The sequence below is a fragment of the Chrysemys picta genome, chromosome 3 (genome assembly GCF_011386835.1).
Source record: "Chrysemys picta bellii isolate R12L10 chromosome 3, ASM1138683v2, whole genome shotgun sequence".
In the NCBI taxonomy this organism is placed as follows: Eukaryota; Metazoa; Chordata; order Testudines; family Emydidae; genus Chrysemys; species Chrysemys picta.
The window spans coordinates 111,015,039-111,031,936 of record NC_088793.1 but is presented as its reverse complement, the minus strand read 5'-3'; the positions used below and the strand labels follow the sequence as shown (position 1 = coordinate 111,031,936).

The window sequence follows — 16,898 nt, the reverse complement described above, 5'->3', positions numbered from 1 at the left end:
TAGCCTGTAAACTTCCTGCAATGACTTTGGGGACAACATCAGACCAGAGGCCAAGAGATGAGAGAGAGAGAGAGACCTACCAGGACGGCTTACTTTTGCCCTTCTCAGAAGTACCTGTGTTTCTCCTCCAGCCTGGGATAAGGAAACCATGACTGCTCTGGTTAATATCCAACAGTTTTGGAGCAGGTGCTCTAGTACCCTCTTGACACAGTAGTTCCTAAGAGACCTACACTGAGTTGCTGGTTTGTGCACTCTCTTTCCAATCTCATCACTAGGGCCTCTTACCCACAACAACAGGCCTAACTGTCTAGAAGCCAGCCAATGCTAGCACCCCTAAGATGAAGTTCTTTTGTAACTGCGGACTCTGTTGTCTTAGTCACATGTGCTGGGAGTCAGTCTTTGTGTAAGGAAAGTCCAGTCAATTGGGTTTGGTGGGGACAGATTGTCTTGTGGGGATTTTATATTGTGATGAACCTGCTGATTCATTACTTATCACCATAGAATGGGCCAAAGGGAAAGGACAGGTCATTCTCGGAGGGACAGAGAGCATTGTGTTATGCAGAGTGAACAGGAAAAGGAAGTGACATTGAGGATGAAGAGGATCAGGCTTAGGGAGAGAGAGAGAGAGGCTGTGTGAGATCTAGGTTAGAGGCAGCACTGTAAAGGTTGGCTGAATGCTAGGGGGCAAATTTGCAAGCATGCAGTATCAGGCAAGCCCTATAGATGGATGACAACTCAGAGCGAGGAACTCTCACCAGTGGGATTTTAGGTATCTGCCTGAGGCCAGGGCCATCCACATGGAAGCCTTGTGCATTCACGCCAGCTCCGGGGCACCCTTGGCCCACTCCCTGACAGCATGGTTCTTATCACAGCTGATACCCTAGAACTTCCCACCACTTTGGGGATTCTGCAAAATGGAGGGGCCACTGAGAAAATGTTAAAACAGCCAGGAAGGCATAGTGCTGCAGAGGCAATTGCTTCTTACAGGAAGGGGGAAATCTGTGCATGGAGGATCTCCTCTGTCTGTGGATCCTGGGGGGACAATAACTCCTTATAATTCCAAAAGTCATTAGAAGGCATTGCATGGCAAATTATGTCTTTCACCGGTTTCTTAAAAGGCGAACAGTTCTTTGGTGTCGAGTTTGCTTTGCTTGTTTCTGTCATAAGTGAAGAATTATCTGTGACAGTAAGTGTGAATTTTGGGTATAACAACAGAGCTGTGGAGTTGAGGTCAAAAGGTAAATTCTGCTTTTTGCAACATGTTTGATCAGGCTGAGATATTGTCCGTAGTGTTGTGAACAGAAGCAGTGTGACTCCCAGTGGGCAGAGCCTGGAGAGGGAGAGAACATAAACAGAGAAAGAGAGGACAGAGTTGGCCTGGCCTAATGTACTGTGCTCTGCCAGCCAGCTTGCTCTGTCTTTAATGCCTGATTTCCCGTTCCCAGGCATGCAGAGCTCAGTCTCTCGTGGGAGGGAGTACTTCAAGTTGCTCAACAGAAACCCCACTAAGTGATGGGTGGGCCAGTGCTGTTTGCCCCTTAAAAAATGTTGGCTTCAAAAAGTGTTGAAAACTAGTCATTATCAGGGTGGAGAGGGAGTGCGTGTGAGCACGGTAGTCATCCATACAGCTTACTTTGGAGGGAGAAGTACACTGGATACTGCTGTCTTCCTGTCAGAGGCTGGTCGCAGTGGGAATTCAGTGCCTCTGAAATCCAACCACTTATTTTGATGCCTGAAAAATGGATTTGAGTGCCTGCCAGTTTTGGCCTATGTGACTTGCTCATGGCCACAAAGCAACGACAGAGCTGGGAATGGAACTTGGGTACTCCTGGCTGCTTGTCCCATGCTGAGCTCACTATACTAGGAGTCCTCAAACTTCTTCTCTTTTCTCCCCCCGCCCACCATGGCATTTTTCTCCTGCTGGTAGCTCCAGGACCACTGGTCACTCTATCTCAGGGTTCTATACTGCTTCCCAAAGCTGTAGAATCCGAGCTCTGGCACCTGAAGGTATATTCTGTTTTCTCTTCTTCTACCCTTATGTAGCAGAAGAGGTAGTTATGTTGGCTTCTCCTTCCCTTCCTCTCCAGTGGCTGTCACAGTCTCCAAGGACTTTTTGGAGCTGGAAACAAGAAGGAAAATAAGCTCCACCTGACCAAGTGGAACCACTGTGCTAGACTGTTTTGCTACTGCTATAACATCATATGCACTTTACAAGTAGGGAAACTCTGGTCAAGAGAAGGGTTATGAGGATCATTGCCTCTTCATCTGTCCCTCTACCCTGTTTGCGCTTAGGCACAGAGAAATTCAGGCTGAGAATTTCCAAGCTGCCTTGGGGATTTTGATGCCCAATTCTCATGAATGTTAATAGGAATTGGGGGCCCAAAACCCTCAGCCAGCTTTGAAATATCTCAGCCTAAGGTCAAAAAGTGAGTCAATGAGACTAGAACCACCACATTGCAAAAGATCATAACCCAGCCAGGAGAATGTAATTCAGCTGGAAAACCCTAAGCATTTCTAGGGAATTAGGAGATTGGCACGTCCTATCCTTTCCCTCTGTCTTGTGCCAAGGGTTTAAGAGGAGCACTCAAAGATAAGAAAGAAGAATAGTAGCAGCAAAAGAAGAAGTAAACAAGACACACATGGATGTAACATGATGCTTGAAAATTGAAACTAAAAGAAAAACCAGGAAAGTCAAAAGTGAATTGCACATGTAAGTGGGCCAGATCCTCAGTTGGTAAAAATCAGCTGTTTCAATAGCTTCAGTGGAGCAACAATGCTGAGTTTCTACTGCCGTTCGTTATGCTAGCAGTCATTTTATAAACAGATAACCACGGTTTCACACATGCCAAATGCAAATGTAGCTGAATAGATTTGGCTTCAATGTTCCAACTAGCATCCCCCAAAATCCCTCAACTCAATTTTTTCCCATCAAAAAGGTACCCTTTAGCTAAGAAAAAGTATGTGAATTTTTAATCTAAGGTACATTTTAAAAAAATCCCACCGTGCAGGCCAGTGAAAACAGATGTTTAGAATCTCAGCTCTGATGAGAGCTGCCACTACCAGTGATGGTAGACTAGCCTTTGACACTAGAAGGAAGCTCTTTGCTTTGATGATATTGCAATCTCTTCAGTATAGTGTAATTTCCCAAGGGCAAGATAACAAATAAAAGGCTAGATCTGCAGCTCCATTTAGGTGCAAATCAGGGTAGCTCCATTGACTTCAGAACTCAGGATCTTGAAGACTTTCAAGGCAAACAATACACAGTTTATTCAACACAGTTAATTCTCCTTTTTTTCCTCCTCTGAGATGATTTTATCCTCTTTTCTTTTATTATGTCACTCTGTGCAGTGAAGGATGTAGCTGGCTGGCTGTGCTTAACCAAGTCAAATGAGCAGGTGAAAACTTCCAGCCTGCCCTCAAGGAGCGCCTGCCTGAGGAGAGTAATAGGCTCTGCTTGTTGACAAACCATTTAAATCTTGTGTAGAGGGCCATCTGTACCACTTAAGCCCCACCTAAGAGGTACATGGAGCAATCCAGGCACTCTTCACCACAGAGAGGGTCTCCATGCTGGCTCTGCATAAGCCAAATTAGGGGCAGACCGTGGAATTGGACTAGAGCCACCTTTATGTTGATCCATCCCAACACCACACAAAACAAGTGTTGTAAGGCCATAAAACTTGATTTCAGGCCACTGAGGGGAATAGCAGAAGTCAAGGAGGAGGGAAGCTGCCCCTGTATGGGATTCATTCCATCTACATAGAGCCTGAATATTTTGTGAACAGTAAATATATGGATGTAGTGAATATCATCCATAAATAGTCCCACCCTCACCATTCCCATCCTCACTGTTTTAATCTATCTGCCTTCATATCAGTGTCAGCTGATTCACCACCTAGAAGTTCTGTGTAGGGAAACTGCACAGGTCATCACACCGTTTTACTTTTGTGTTTCTCTAGAGTGCTGATGTGTATGCTTGTCTCTGAAACCAAGTTTAAAACAAAGGCTAGTTAAAGAATTCTTCACCAGGCCAAAACAGTGCCCCCCCCCCCCCCCCCCCCCGCATCCCAATTTGTTTGGATGTATTTAAAATTGCAAGGTGTTAGTCTCATTGCAACAATACTAAGCAAAAAGTGCATTGATCATTTTTTGAAGGGGGATGGGATTAGTCAGAGCACTGAAAATAGAAGTCTTTTTTCCCAGCCATTTGCACACTCCTCTCTCTGCTAATATCTGTGATTTGAAGTTAGCAGGGCTCACAGAGCCATTGGTTTTGTTCCAGATGTAGGGCATGCAACAGCATTGTACATGTTTTGTTGTTGTTTTAACATGCCTGTTGGAAACCTCATTGTTGACAAACCTAAGCCTTCATATTCACCACAGGTTTGCATCCACTTCCTGATGCTTTGATAGACTGGTGCTTGCCAAGTATGTCTTTAGTGATTAATTTATTTGAAAAAAATCCCAACAAAACAACCCAATAACAACAGGCTACCCCCACCTCCTGCTCCCTTTAAGAACTATTTTAAAAGACAACATTTAGGCTTTGTATAAAACAGCTTTTATCAACCCTTTCAGCTGTTCTTCCCTAAATAATGACAAATGCTTTGGCCAAATTTAAACACCAAGGACTTGATTGCCCCTGGCCTTTTGCTTTGTTAAATCATTTATGCCTTTGCAAAGTAGCTGCAAAATCTTACCAGGTCAGAATGCCAAACCTACCATGGACAGGGCAAGGCAGTGGAGAAGCAGAGCCTCAGAGCAGCTAAGATACCCTTGGCACAAGTTTGGAGACAGGGCCAAAAGTGGCATCAAGCCATTTTCCTGTTCCATGGTCATGGGGACTGTAGAGAGGTTAGCCGGGGCTCACCTCTCTCTGGGGCAGCAGAGACCCCCACCGCCTCACTCAGTTCTGGAAGAAGTCTAGCAGGGCATTAGTCCAGCTGCAGGAGTCTTTCTCCGCGACCTTTGTGAGGGCAGAAACAACACAGTTAGTTGTCAGCCCAGGCCCTAGGTCAGGGCGGGTCAATGGTGAGTTAGGTGCTCAGGCCCTCAGGCTGGGGCTGAGTAACCACAGTTTATCAACAGCGAGCCCAGGCCCTGGATCCGGAGGCCTGGGAGAAGGGGAGATTGTCACTCACGAGTTGGGTGGCAGGGGGACGCAGGCCCTCTCACTCCACTGCACCCTAGTACAGCAGAAGACCCGCTGCTGAGTCAGTGGGGATCCTGGCCACAACACACTCACATGGGTTCTGGCAATGTCGCAGACAGACTAGGGGTCGGCTGCCCCCAGGCTACTTCCAGACTCCCCCTCTTGACTCCCCCTCAGGGTGGTGAGCTCAGGGGGGTCCAACACCATGGGTTCCTTGGGATTGCTGGCACAGGGCAAACTCAGCAACTCCTCTGGGTAGCTGGCCTGGTCTCCCTGGCAGCTGCTCTCTTAGTGAGCTCTGGGGTTGGGCCTTTATACTTCCTGTGCCACGCCTGACCCTCCAATATACTGATGGCTCCAATATACTGAAGTCTATGAATGGGGAGAAGTATAGTTCCATTTACATTGGTCTTACACTGCTCCTGTGCCAGTTCCCTGGCTCACTGCAGCCCCTTTATGTTGCCAGAGTGGCAGCGGGGGTGGGAGGGGGGGGTTAGAGGAGGCAGAATCTGGTCTCTGGTCCTCTTCTTTTTGTTTCATACTTTTGAACTTAGAGTGAGAAAACACCAAGCTATTTAAGGCTTTTGGGTCTCCCTCTCCTATGATGTCTTCAAAATGAAGACAAAAAGAGCAAAACAATTTTTAACAATGACTGCTCCATTAACACCTCTTTGGGATGCTGTGACAAGAAGAGGGCTTTTTACGGTCTTACTCCTTGTCAGTCACCATTGGGCATCCCTACATTTGAGGAAATGTGTTCAGCTAATGAATCGGTTTTCTCCCGGTCATGTAATGCTGTGGGCTGAAATTCTTCTTTACAGTCTATGGATAGGCATGTATGCAGGCAAGTAACTTTATCTATGTGAGTGGTGCCACTGAGGAGTTACATAGTAAGGTTAAGCACAATGCAGAAGTGTTTGCAGGATAGGGCTCTAGGAACCTGGTCCCACAAAAATTCATTCAATGGGACTATTAAATATTTATATTATGGTAGTGGCATTGTGTGGGGCGCTATACGCGAGTAGCCCCTATTCACACAAGTGATCCCATTGATGTCACTGTGCCTGATAGTGATTGCAGAATTAGGCCCATTTTGTCAGCAATTTTCCTCCCGAGAAACTGAGTTCCCAGTTTGATTAAAAAATTTTAAAACGTCATTACAAATTAAGGGCTGATCCTGCAAACACTTGCTATTGAGCTTAGTGGTAATTACTAAGCACATTTCTTGGAAACCAATGGAACTACTCACAGCAAGAATCCTCACTACAGTAAGTGCTTGCAGGGTCAGGCCCCAATCAGAAAGTCATTGAAAATATATATTCCCAGTCCACAGGCCAGTCTGCCAAATTCATGCTCTCTCCCACCCCTCCCCAAAACACATACTCAAGAGTACAGAGAAAAAGAGCAATGCTTTGCACCTTTATTGTATGTCTACACAGCAGCTGGGAGATGCAATTCCTAGCTCAAGTAGACATACACGTGCCAGCTCTACTCGATAAAAATAGCTGTGTGGCTGCAGTAGCATGGATGGCTGCCTGAGTACAATCCCACCTGGCCTCTGGGTATGTACTCGGGTAGCTAGGCCAAACTGCCACCTGTATTGTTGTCGCCATATTGCTATTTGTAGTGCACTAGCTCAAGGAAATCTAGCAGATGTATATTTAGCTGGGTTGGGAACCACACTTCACAACTGCTGTGTGGACATACCTTTGCAGTTACTTTGTTTGGAGGATCTCATGCTTTTCAAAAGTTGCTTATTAGACTAGGTGAAAATTTTTGGCTGATACTTTTTTTTTTTTGGTCAAAAAATGCAGGTTTGGTTACACCAAAATGTTTCCCAAATTCATGTTGATTTCACTGAATTGTTTGTGTAGAAAAAGACCCCAAACCATAAGAAAATTGGGAAAAAAGTCAAAACATTTCATTTTGACAGTTTATTTAAATGGTTTGGTGCAAAATGACTTTTTGTTTAGAAATTTCAAAATCATTTTTAAAAAGTTCAAAAATACTAAATGCTAACAATCAAAACATTCTGTTTGACTTGAAGTGATTTTTTTTTAAACTTTTCAATTTGCCAAAAATTTAGAAAACAACTGTTTCCAGTTCAACCTGAAACAATTTTTCCTCCCCAATTTGTTGGAATTTCCAGGAAACCAAAAAATCCATTATGCACACCGCTCCACTTATCATGCTCCCATTTTGATGTTTAAGTGACTCACTCATCAATCCCAAACTAGTGAGTCACTTAACACATTAAAGAGCCACTTGAGTCACTGGCAGAGTCAAGAAGTTTGATCTTAACATTAAGCATTGCAGGACAGGAAGCAGTAAGGTGTTTGATATAAGTTGGTGCCCATAGCTCATAGCATTTTTATGGCTTCTGTGACAAGCCTTTATTCTGAATAGGTTGCTTCAGGGGTGAAAGAATTTGCATATGCAAGAACCTGAGACCCATGAAAACTGGCATTAACAATTTTCTGGACTGATCCCATGGGGTGGCAGAGATGCCTACCCATTCCCAGTTAAATATTCTCTACAACCTACAGCCCAAGACCCGATGCTCCTGTTCTTCACCAGTAGGAAGAATAGCTTTCTTTTTTAAACATAGCTTAATCAATACGTGTATGCATTAAGGCATTTTTAGTCTCTCTCACACAAAAACTTGTTACTGTAATACACCGATTAAAAGCTCAGATTTTTTTTTCTGGACATGTACATTCAAAAATTTTCATTTTATCTCATGAAACAAAAATTAAGAATCTTTTAAAATAATAAATAGAAAATATTTATTATACAGCATCATCAAGATCATTTTGACAAAAAGGCCATTTTAATCAAGCATTTGACAGGCCAAAAGAAATAACTTTTACAGGAAGCTTAATAGCTTGTACAGCCACATACACTAAGGTGAGTTCTTGCCCTTTAGATACACTTTATGTATGTGTATGTTTACAGTTTTTAACAATTACAAACGTAGAGCTACTATACTGAATTTCAAGAAAACTTCTACTCATATTATGATTAAACAGTAGTAAAGTCAGTGCTTAATGTGTTCAAATCAGCTAGCTCAGACAACCAAAAATTTGCCATAGGCATACATATCTATATATCTAGCAATCATTTTGTCTTATCTAACTCATGTCTTCAAAGCACTAGCCCTGTTGCTATTGGTAGCAACATAAAACATCTTATACTAATAATAGGTATGAGAATATATAATCCTTTGCTAGGATGCTTATCAAAAGACAAATCATTGCATTTTTTTCTTATTTCTTTAATCTATCTACAGTTTAAAAAAACAAAAAACAAAACGGTGAGCCAACAAAAACAAACCAGCAAACCCAATGCCATCTTTAGGTTTGACCAGAGACCTCAATCTTTCGACAAAGATGTAGTCGTTTCTTTGGGCAAAGTCAATTCATGCTTTTCACATCACGATGATAATAGTAATTGGCAACAAGTCATATTGAAAGGAATACCATCAAAAGAAAAGAGTAAGGATTAAATATTGGATCTGATTTGGGGTACCAGCCAATTCTTTTAATGCTGCTGCTATGTAATTAGATAGAAAAATAACAAACACTTTAATAGAAGAATTGATTACTGGCAACAGGCATTTTTAGACTAAAAATGAAATAAAAGGGGAAAAAAGTATAAATATGAGGAATTCAGAATAATTCTGGCAGAAAACATACAAGACCTATGACAAAAAGCAATTATGTAATTATGTTGGCATGAAAAGAACACTTCACAAATATCAAGAGAAAATAAAGTGTAGAAATTATGGAATAGATCCTCAGCTGCAGTCAATCAAGCTACGACAATTTACAGCAGCTGAGGGTCTGCTCCATATGAGTGGCCTATATAACACAATATCAAATATATAAAAAAACAAAAACCAACCAATGAAATGAACCGAACCAAACCAAACAAACCAGAGTTCATTGAATTGATGCACTCAAGCCACAAGAATTGGATCGGCATTTTGAACCCCGGAACATTTAAGAATGTTTGGGGCGGGGTTTTGGTTTAGGCCCATCTCTGGCAAATGTGTGAAATGTGGAGAGAAGAGGGTGTGAAGAAGGACAGAAACAGAGAAGCATAGAAATGAGCATTAAAAATGAAAAGAGCAGAAAGGGAAACCATACAGGCGAAATGGAAGGAAAAAACACAGACACTGGGAATAAGACGTGTAAGTAGAAGAGGCTGAGAGGTAAAGGACAGATCTGAATAGATCTGGATCTTTGTGTAGATCCACATTAAGCACTGATGAAAGTTCTTGTCTCAATATGATTTTATTTTTAACTATCTGAAATAACTAGAAATGGTCTAAATACTTTTTCCAGTCTTGCCTTTATAGTTTTAATACTGGCATGTGCAAGATTTCTAAAACAGACTTTTTATTTTGGTTAACCACACTTGTTTCAAACATTTAAAGTAACAAGCTCTCAAAGCACTAGTTATCAGTAGCATATTTCCACATAATAAAATATCTGCAAAATAAAGCATCTATTATAAGGGTAACAACCGTCTTAGCTTATATATGAAAAATGTGTTAGCACAGCATACAAACTTTCAAAGATCTATAGTATATTTGTAACAATGCTATAAAACATGATTGGAACATAAAAATATCCATGTATATTTGTAAGACAATCTTCCAGTGGCAGTTATTAGACATTACATTTCACACATACTATACAGACACACACACACCACCTACACTCATTCTCTTGCTTCTACAATGGATTTTATGACTCACGATAAAGAATTGCCTTTTTGTTTAAAGTAGTAATTGTTGCTTTAAGTATACAGTTATTTTTGATGTATTTGTTCCTATAGTAACACAAAAAACAATGTAATCACATGGCAAATATATTGTATTATGAAAGGTTAGTTGGTAAATATTTTGCTACAGTAAATGTAATGTAACAGTTTAGCCACATGGCTTGCAATCTTATACAAAAGGGCAGTTCTTCTTAGTACTCGGAACATTACAAGTACTACAACAAAGGCTCTTTTAACCAGACCTCTTGAATCTTCATCACAAAAAATGTTGCGATTATCCTGGCCCCTTTTCAAAATCAGCACAAGTTAAAAAAAATCGAATGTGAGCAACTGATTGTTCTGACAAAATTCTTTTAAAATCATATGTCAGCATGTTATCTTTGCTTTCCCCAACAGACACACTACAGTGACTTGCATTTGCACTTTATCCCACCTACTAAACCAGAAAAAATATAAACTCTCAGACAGAGATCTCTTCCCTTGTTTCTGCCACACCCTGCCCCTTCCAGCTCTTGCGTCTGCTGCTTCTGTACGAGATGAAGAATTACAGCCATGAGATGTGCTAATGACTTATCCATGGTTGCATTTATCCAGAGTCATTTTCAAGCATTACCAAGAGTGTGTGTGAGTGTGAGTGATTTTTATGTTTACTCATTTTTTTTTGCTATAGAAGTTGTTTATTGGGTTTGTGCTTTGTCAGAATTTCCTATTGTCTTCTCAAAGTACAACACTTTCATTATTTTTTTAACAGCTAAATAATTTAAGCCCTCAAATAGATCATTTTTAGTGCAGGATACAGTTTTTGTCCCATCACATATAACATCACATTCTGCTTTCTCATGCTTCCCCACCCACACGTCTTGGTTCTCTCCCCCCCACCCCCCACCAGCAATTTCCAGTTGATAGCAGCCAAAGTCCTCCTTGTTCATACCTTGATGTAATCCTCATTCTACAGGGTGGAGGAACTTTGTTTATAATCCCTCAGGATGACCGAAGCATAGGTCACGTTTGGGGGGGTGCAGAGCACTGACTCTGAAACTGGGGAGCTGGGCACCGAGCTGCCAGAAGCCACCGAATCTCTGAAAGGAGATGGAGGCGTCAGCGCTGGTGAGTCTTCCAGAGTCAGTTTGCTAGTCGCCCGCTCCTCTTCCTCCTCCTCCTCCTCTTCCGTGGTCTCCGGCCTCTCGTATACATATCCCTGGATGAGCTTAAACTTCTCGCTTTCCACCTCGTCAGCCGGCGGTGAGGCTGGCTCTTCACTGAAAATGGCCATCTGGAGAGGAAGAACCTGCTGTTGCTGCAGTGGAGGCTGGTAGAGGACCCTCACTCCATTCCCTGCATTGGGCATGGGGATCACAGAGTTGAAGTCAGGAATGCCGGTGGCAAACTTGTTGACCACGCCTTGCACCTGCTCCACAATATATCTCTGCTGCAGCACCAGACTCTTGGGGGGCTGTTCAGGTAAGAACAGGTTGGTCTCTTCTGCCGTTGCCTGAAGTGGGGGTGTTGCTGTCACCCGCCTGTGCACCACCATGGAAGGGCTGCTGGGCTGGCTGAAGCGCACTGGCTCACTCTCTTCTTCCTCCACCACATTGTAGAGAGTCTTACTGCTGATATCTGAAAAAGTCAGGCTCTTGCCTTGGCCATGGTAACTTTTAGTGAGGGGCTTGATTACTGCTGTCTGATTGCATCCCGTCTCCTTGCTCGTTACATGCATTGAGAGTCTGTGCCACATGTGTTGTCCCTTGGGAACATGTCTTCCACCTGGTTCAGACCATGACACAGACTTTCCATTAGAACTATGAATAAAATAAAGATGGGTTTATTTGCATTTACAATATGCACACATGTATAGCATAACAAACAAGCCTAGAGAAATACTTGGCTGCCTTGCCTCATTAATCGGTTCCCTTGCTAGTCAGATAATCTCAGAACCAGGCACAGAGAAATACTATGAAGAGAAACCATGATTTATCTTAAAAGCAGCAATTACCACAATTTGCATCTGAATCCAATTATTCCCTGCCAGCTACTGATCCTGCAGCCAAAACAGAAAACCTGACACTGAGGGCACTGGAAAGGTTACCCAAATTTTAGGCATGGCAGCTATTTTGGTTTACATCTAAGTTTGCTTGCTGGATCTTACAGAGAAAAATAACAGGCAGAGTTCTAATTAATGCTGACTGCTGTTTACATGAAACATTTCCAAAGTGATGGAAAAAAACCAAACCACAGTCTTAGCCCTTGGCATTTAAAATATTGATAGCAGAAGGTACTGCTAATAACTCTTTCTGTCCTGTTAGCCAACACCCTCTCCCTCTCCCAAATTTAGACATACATTAAAAGTCCCAGATATTAAAGGATTGGAGGGCCTTCCTAGAGGGAAATCCAACACTCTGCTACACTTTTATGATTTGTGAACTCAGACAGGAAGAGTGGCTCTCTCCACCCATCTAGGAGTCGTATCAAAATTAAGTGGGACATCATAGGACTAAAGCTTTGTTAATTGCCCCATCCACCCATGGAGAAGTATATGCACCAGGCCTCATCCCATTGATTTGAATGCCAGAAAAGGGAAATAAAAATAGCTAACAGGAAGATTTTTCATCTCTTTGCTGTTTGGACTCTTACAAGGGCTGGAACAAAGAAACAGAAAAGCAAAGATTCCCAGGGTTGGCCTGGGGTAAGCCCTGAAAAGGCATTTAATGCTGACAGATTACTACATCTTGCTCACCTTTTGCAACCCTAGCCCAGTGGTAGGCAACCTTCAGCCCACGGGCTGCATGCAGCCCATCAGGGTAATCTGATTGTGGGCTGCAGGTTGCTCACCACTGCCTTAGACTGAACTTATTTGTCCATATATGTTGCCTGCTTTAACCTGTAAATAACTCTCTCATTTCTTTTTCCTAGTCAATAAATTCTTAGTTAGTTTACTGTAGGATTTACTACCTGTGTTGTCTGTGGTGTGAGATCTATGTAACAAATTGATCTGGGGCAAGTGACTGGTCTTTTGGGACTGGGAGCAACCTGAGTATTTTGTGATTTTTGGTGTAAGTGACCATTTATCACTAAGTCCAGCTTGCCTGGGTGCCAAGATACACTGGAGAGCCCAAAGGGACTGGCTGTGACTTCATGGTAGGACTGATTTAGTAATCTAGGAGTTCACATTTGATGCTGCGTTGGTGAAATCCAATTATAGAACACACCACCAATTTGGGGTGTCTGCCCTGTTTTTGACAGTATACCCTGAGGTAGGCACTTACTGTCACGAACCATTCCAGACAGCGTGACAAAAGGCAAAAATAAAAAACTGTAGAAAGCTGTTCAGTTTGTTGATTTGTTTGTCACTGCAGAGCATGCCCCCGTATTTTCAATGCAGAGTGGATTTAACTCAACCCAGGGATGATTTTCAAGCAGGGAAGAAAGTGCTAGCATTTAAAATGGTTGGTTCACAAAGGTGCAGGAACTAGCAGCTTGTGACGCCTGGCCAGAAAGGGTTAAACATCCTGCAAAATAAATAACCCTCAAAAGACATGTGGAGGGATAATGTTTGTATATTTACATTTGTATGAGCAGGGTCAATCAACAGTCCCTGTCTATGCTGTATTCTGATAATTCAGAGATCAAAAAAACATCCTAGCATTTAAATGAATTGTAAACATGGGTTATCTCGGTATTCATCTCTCTTTGAAATGTACTGTGAATGGTGGAGGAACAAACAAATGGCCTTATGTTAATTCTATAGCTAAGTACCGGTGATGGACCTCCTTCAAAGTCATCCTAATTACCTTTTTGTTCCCGGAGGAACTTCCAACTTGTCAAAGAGGACATGAAATTGTGTAAAAGATCCTTGGGAACTGATTCTGTCATCTCAGATCTGCTTGAGGCTTCATACCGGGGAAGCTTAGGCAAAAGGACTGAGATCTCAGTCCTAAGCTGGAACACCCTGCAATGATTTTGGACTATAATCTATGAACTATTTCTGAAAGAACTCCGCAACTACAGAACTCACCATCTCTGCTATGAAACTGAACCTCAGTGAATTGAACTCATATCTGTGTGTATACTGATCTTTTAACCATTCTCTCTCTTTTGTTTTTTAATAAATTTTAGTTTACTTAATAATTTGGTTAGTATTTGGGTAAGATCTAGAATATTCAATAACCTGGGAGGTAATGTGTCCGATCCTTTGGGATTGGTAGAACCTTTTCTTTTATATGATGAAATAAGATTTTCAGGAATCTTCATCATATCTGACTTAGGTACCTGGATGGAGGCCTGAGGCTGGATCACTTTAAGGGAACTGTGTTGTTTGGACTTCTGAGTAACCAGTGAGGTAATAAGGAAGCTGTTTTATGCTGGTTTTGTGAATCTAAGTATTGGAATATCCACCAGTTTTATGGGGAGTGTCTGCCCCATTCTTTGCAGTTCACTCTAATTGAGTGACCACAGCTGGCCCCCATTGGAACCTGGTCACACAGCTATATAATCATCCTGGGTCAAATATTCCAAATCCTTGCTTAAGCAGAACTCTGTCGAAGCATTCTAAATGGGGCTTTTGGGGAGAGTGAAAACTTGAGGACCTAGCCTGTGTTCTTATCCTCAGAAGAGGAACCAAAATGCAATGAACCAAAGAACTGTGCTTTCCTATCTTTCTCCCCCATCCCTGGAAGTAGTGCCTGGAGGGGAACAGTACCTCAGCAGTTATAGCACACATTACAGAATGGCGATCAACAGAACCAAGCACAAATATTCTCATTGCTGACAAAACCAATAGAAATAGTTACTGTAGATAGATCAACCACTTCTGCAGGGAGGCTCAGGGGAGGAGAAAAACTAAGATTCCCCATACAGCGCTACTTTTGAGTTCTTATCTCAGGAGGAAGGGTTTGCTCTCTAGAGGAATAAACAGGGGTCCAAACCCTGTGATTTCAATGGAGGTCCAAGGCAATCCACATGGAAGCCCTGTACCTCTGTACTGCCTCCTGACCCCATGTGGCTGTCCCTGTCAGCACAGCTCCACCAGAGCAATCCTGACAAGGTTTTACCTACTAGTCCCTACTCCAGAAAAATGATCCTGAATGTTTTGTTTTTCTCCTGCACAGATTCCTCCCCAATGCGGTTTTTCATATAACAAGATATCACTGCTTAAACTTTGTGAAAACTACAGTGACAAAATGCAGCTCTGTGGCAATGGTAGGAAAATGGTGCAGAATACAACCCTGTATATTTGGGGTATGGGAAGGAGAAATGTACAAAGCGACATGCCATTTTCTATTTCGGTGCAAATATTCCAGGAGAAAAAAGAATTTGAGATAGATCTGTGCTGCAAAATTCAGATCTAGAGCCAAGGGGTGGGTTTTGTAGACAAGGTTTGGTTTGCCCCACAGGAGCCAATCACAATGTTCATACATCCAAAGTATGGATATGATTGGACCTATAGTTTTGGCTAGAAAAAAAAAGTGGAAATTTCCCAGTGCTTAAGAATACAAGCTTTATAGTAAATGGTGAAAAGATGAGGAAGATTTAAAAAATATTCTGCAGACTGTCACAGTTATGATCAATATGAGCTGTGTTATGTTTTGTTTTTAAAATGCTGTAAACATAAGCAAGTCAAATAACTGAAAATGTTAGAGGCAGAAGATTTTATATCCACAGAAGTAACATTTTAATATACAACGTTTTATAAAAACACTTCCCATAGAAAAACATTTGGTCTGCCATTGAGTTTGATGCAATTCTCTACATATGTCGGCACTGCATTCTGCATGATACTCTAAGGAACATGCAAAAAGAATTTCTGAGTGACCATAAGGATGATTATTTTTGAGACATCACATCCAAGTTAAGAGAACAATTTGTGTAAATAAAATACCCATAACTGATGGAAGTATAATGCTCCCTCATGATAGGGCTGTTCTGGGAATTAAGTGTGGTGTTTGTAATAAGATGTGTATTATAAAGAGGAAAATCACCGTGAACGTGAGAACTAGGGGATAGCAAAATTATGCTGGGGGAGACTTATAAAGAACATAAAAATAGCCATACTGGGTCAGAGCAATGGACCAACTAGCCCACAAGCCAATCTTCTCACAGTGGCTGGGGTCAAACGCTTCAGAGGGAGTGAACAGAACAGGGCAGTTATCAAGTGATCCATCCTCTGTCATCCAGCCCTAGCTTCTAGCTGTCAGAGATTTATGGACACCCAGAGCATAGGGCTGTTTCCGTGACCATCTTGGCTAATAACCATTGATGGATCGATCCTCCAGGAACTTATCTAATTCTTTTTTGAACCTAGTTATACTTTTGGCTTTCACAACATTCCCTGGTAACAAGTACCAAAGATTGACTGTGTGTTGTGTGGAGAAGTACTTCCTTAAGTTTGTTTTAAGCCGGCTGCTGAATAATTTCATCGGGTGACCACTGGTTCTTGTGTTATGTGAAGGAGTAAATAACACTTCCTTATTCACATTATATAGTGGCATTATGATATTTTCTACCTTATTTTCTATCCCTTTCTTAATGGTTACTAACGTTGGGTTAGCTTTTTTGACTGCTGCTGCACATTAAGCAGGTGTTTTCAGAGAACTATCCACTATGTCTCCAAGATCTTTCTTGAGTGGTAACAGCTAATTTAGAGCCCATCATTTTGTATGTATAGTTGGGGTTGTTTTTGACTGTGCATGACTTTGCATTTATCAACACTGAATTTCATCTGCCATTTTGTTAGTCAGTTACCCAGTTTTGTGAGATCTCTTTGTAATTCTGCACAGTCAGCTTTGGACTTAACTATCTTAAGTATTTTTGTATCATGTGGAAATTTTGCAACCTCACTGTTCACCCTTTTTTTCAGATCTTTTATTAATGTGTTGAACAGCACTGGTCCCAGTACACATCTTTGGGGGACCCCACTACTTACCTCTCTCCACTGTGAAAACTGACCATTTAGTCCCACTCTTGT

At 41.9% G+C, this 16,898-nt stretch overlaps 1 protein-coding gene across 2 annotated transcripts in view; it reads right to left on the bottom strand.

Annotated features, from left to right (window-relative positions):
- Positions 1–10,591: 10,591 nt before the first annotated feature.
- The window catches only part of GRM1 (glutamate metabotropic receptor 1), a 266,796-nt gene continuing 260,489 nt past the window's right edge, over positions 10,592–16,898 (bottom strand). The window contains exon 10 of one of the 2 annotated variants that reach the window (XM_005280420.5): positions 10,592–11,736. Coding sequence is in view for 1 of the 2 variants with exons in the window: in XM_005280417.5 (XP_005280474.2) it covers positions 10,887–11,736 (850 nt within the window). In the remaining variant the exon portion in view is untranslated. The remainder of the gene's footprint in view (positions 11,737–16,898) is intronic. The other variant, XM_005280417.5, reaches the window with a different exon arrangement.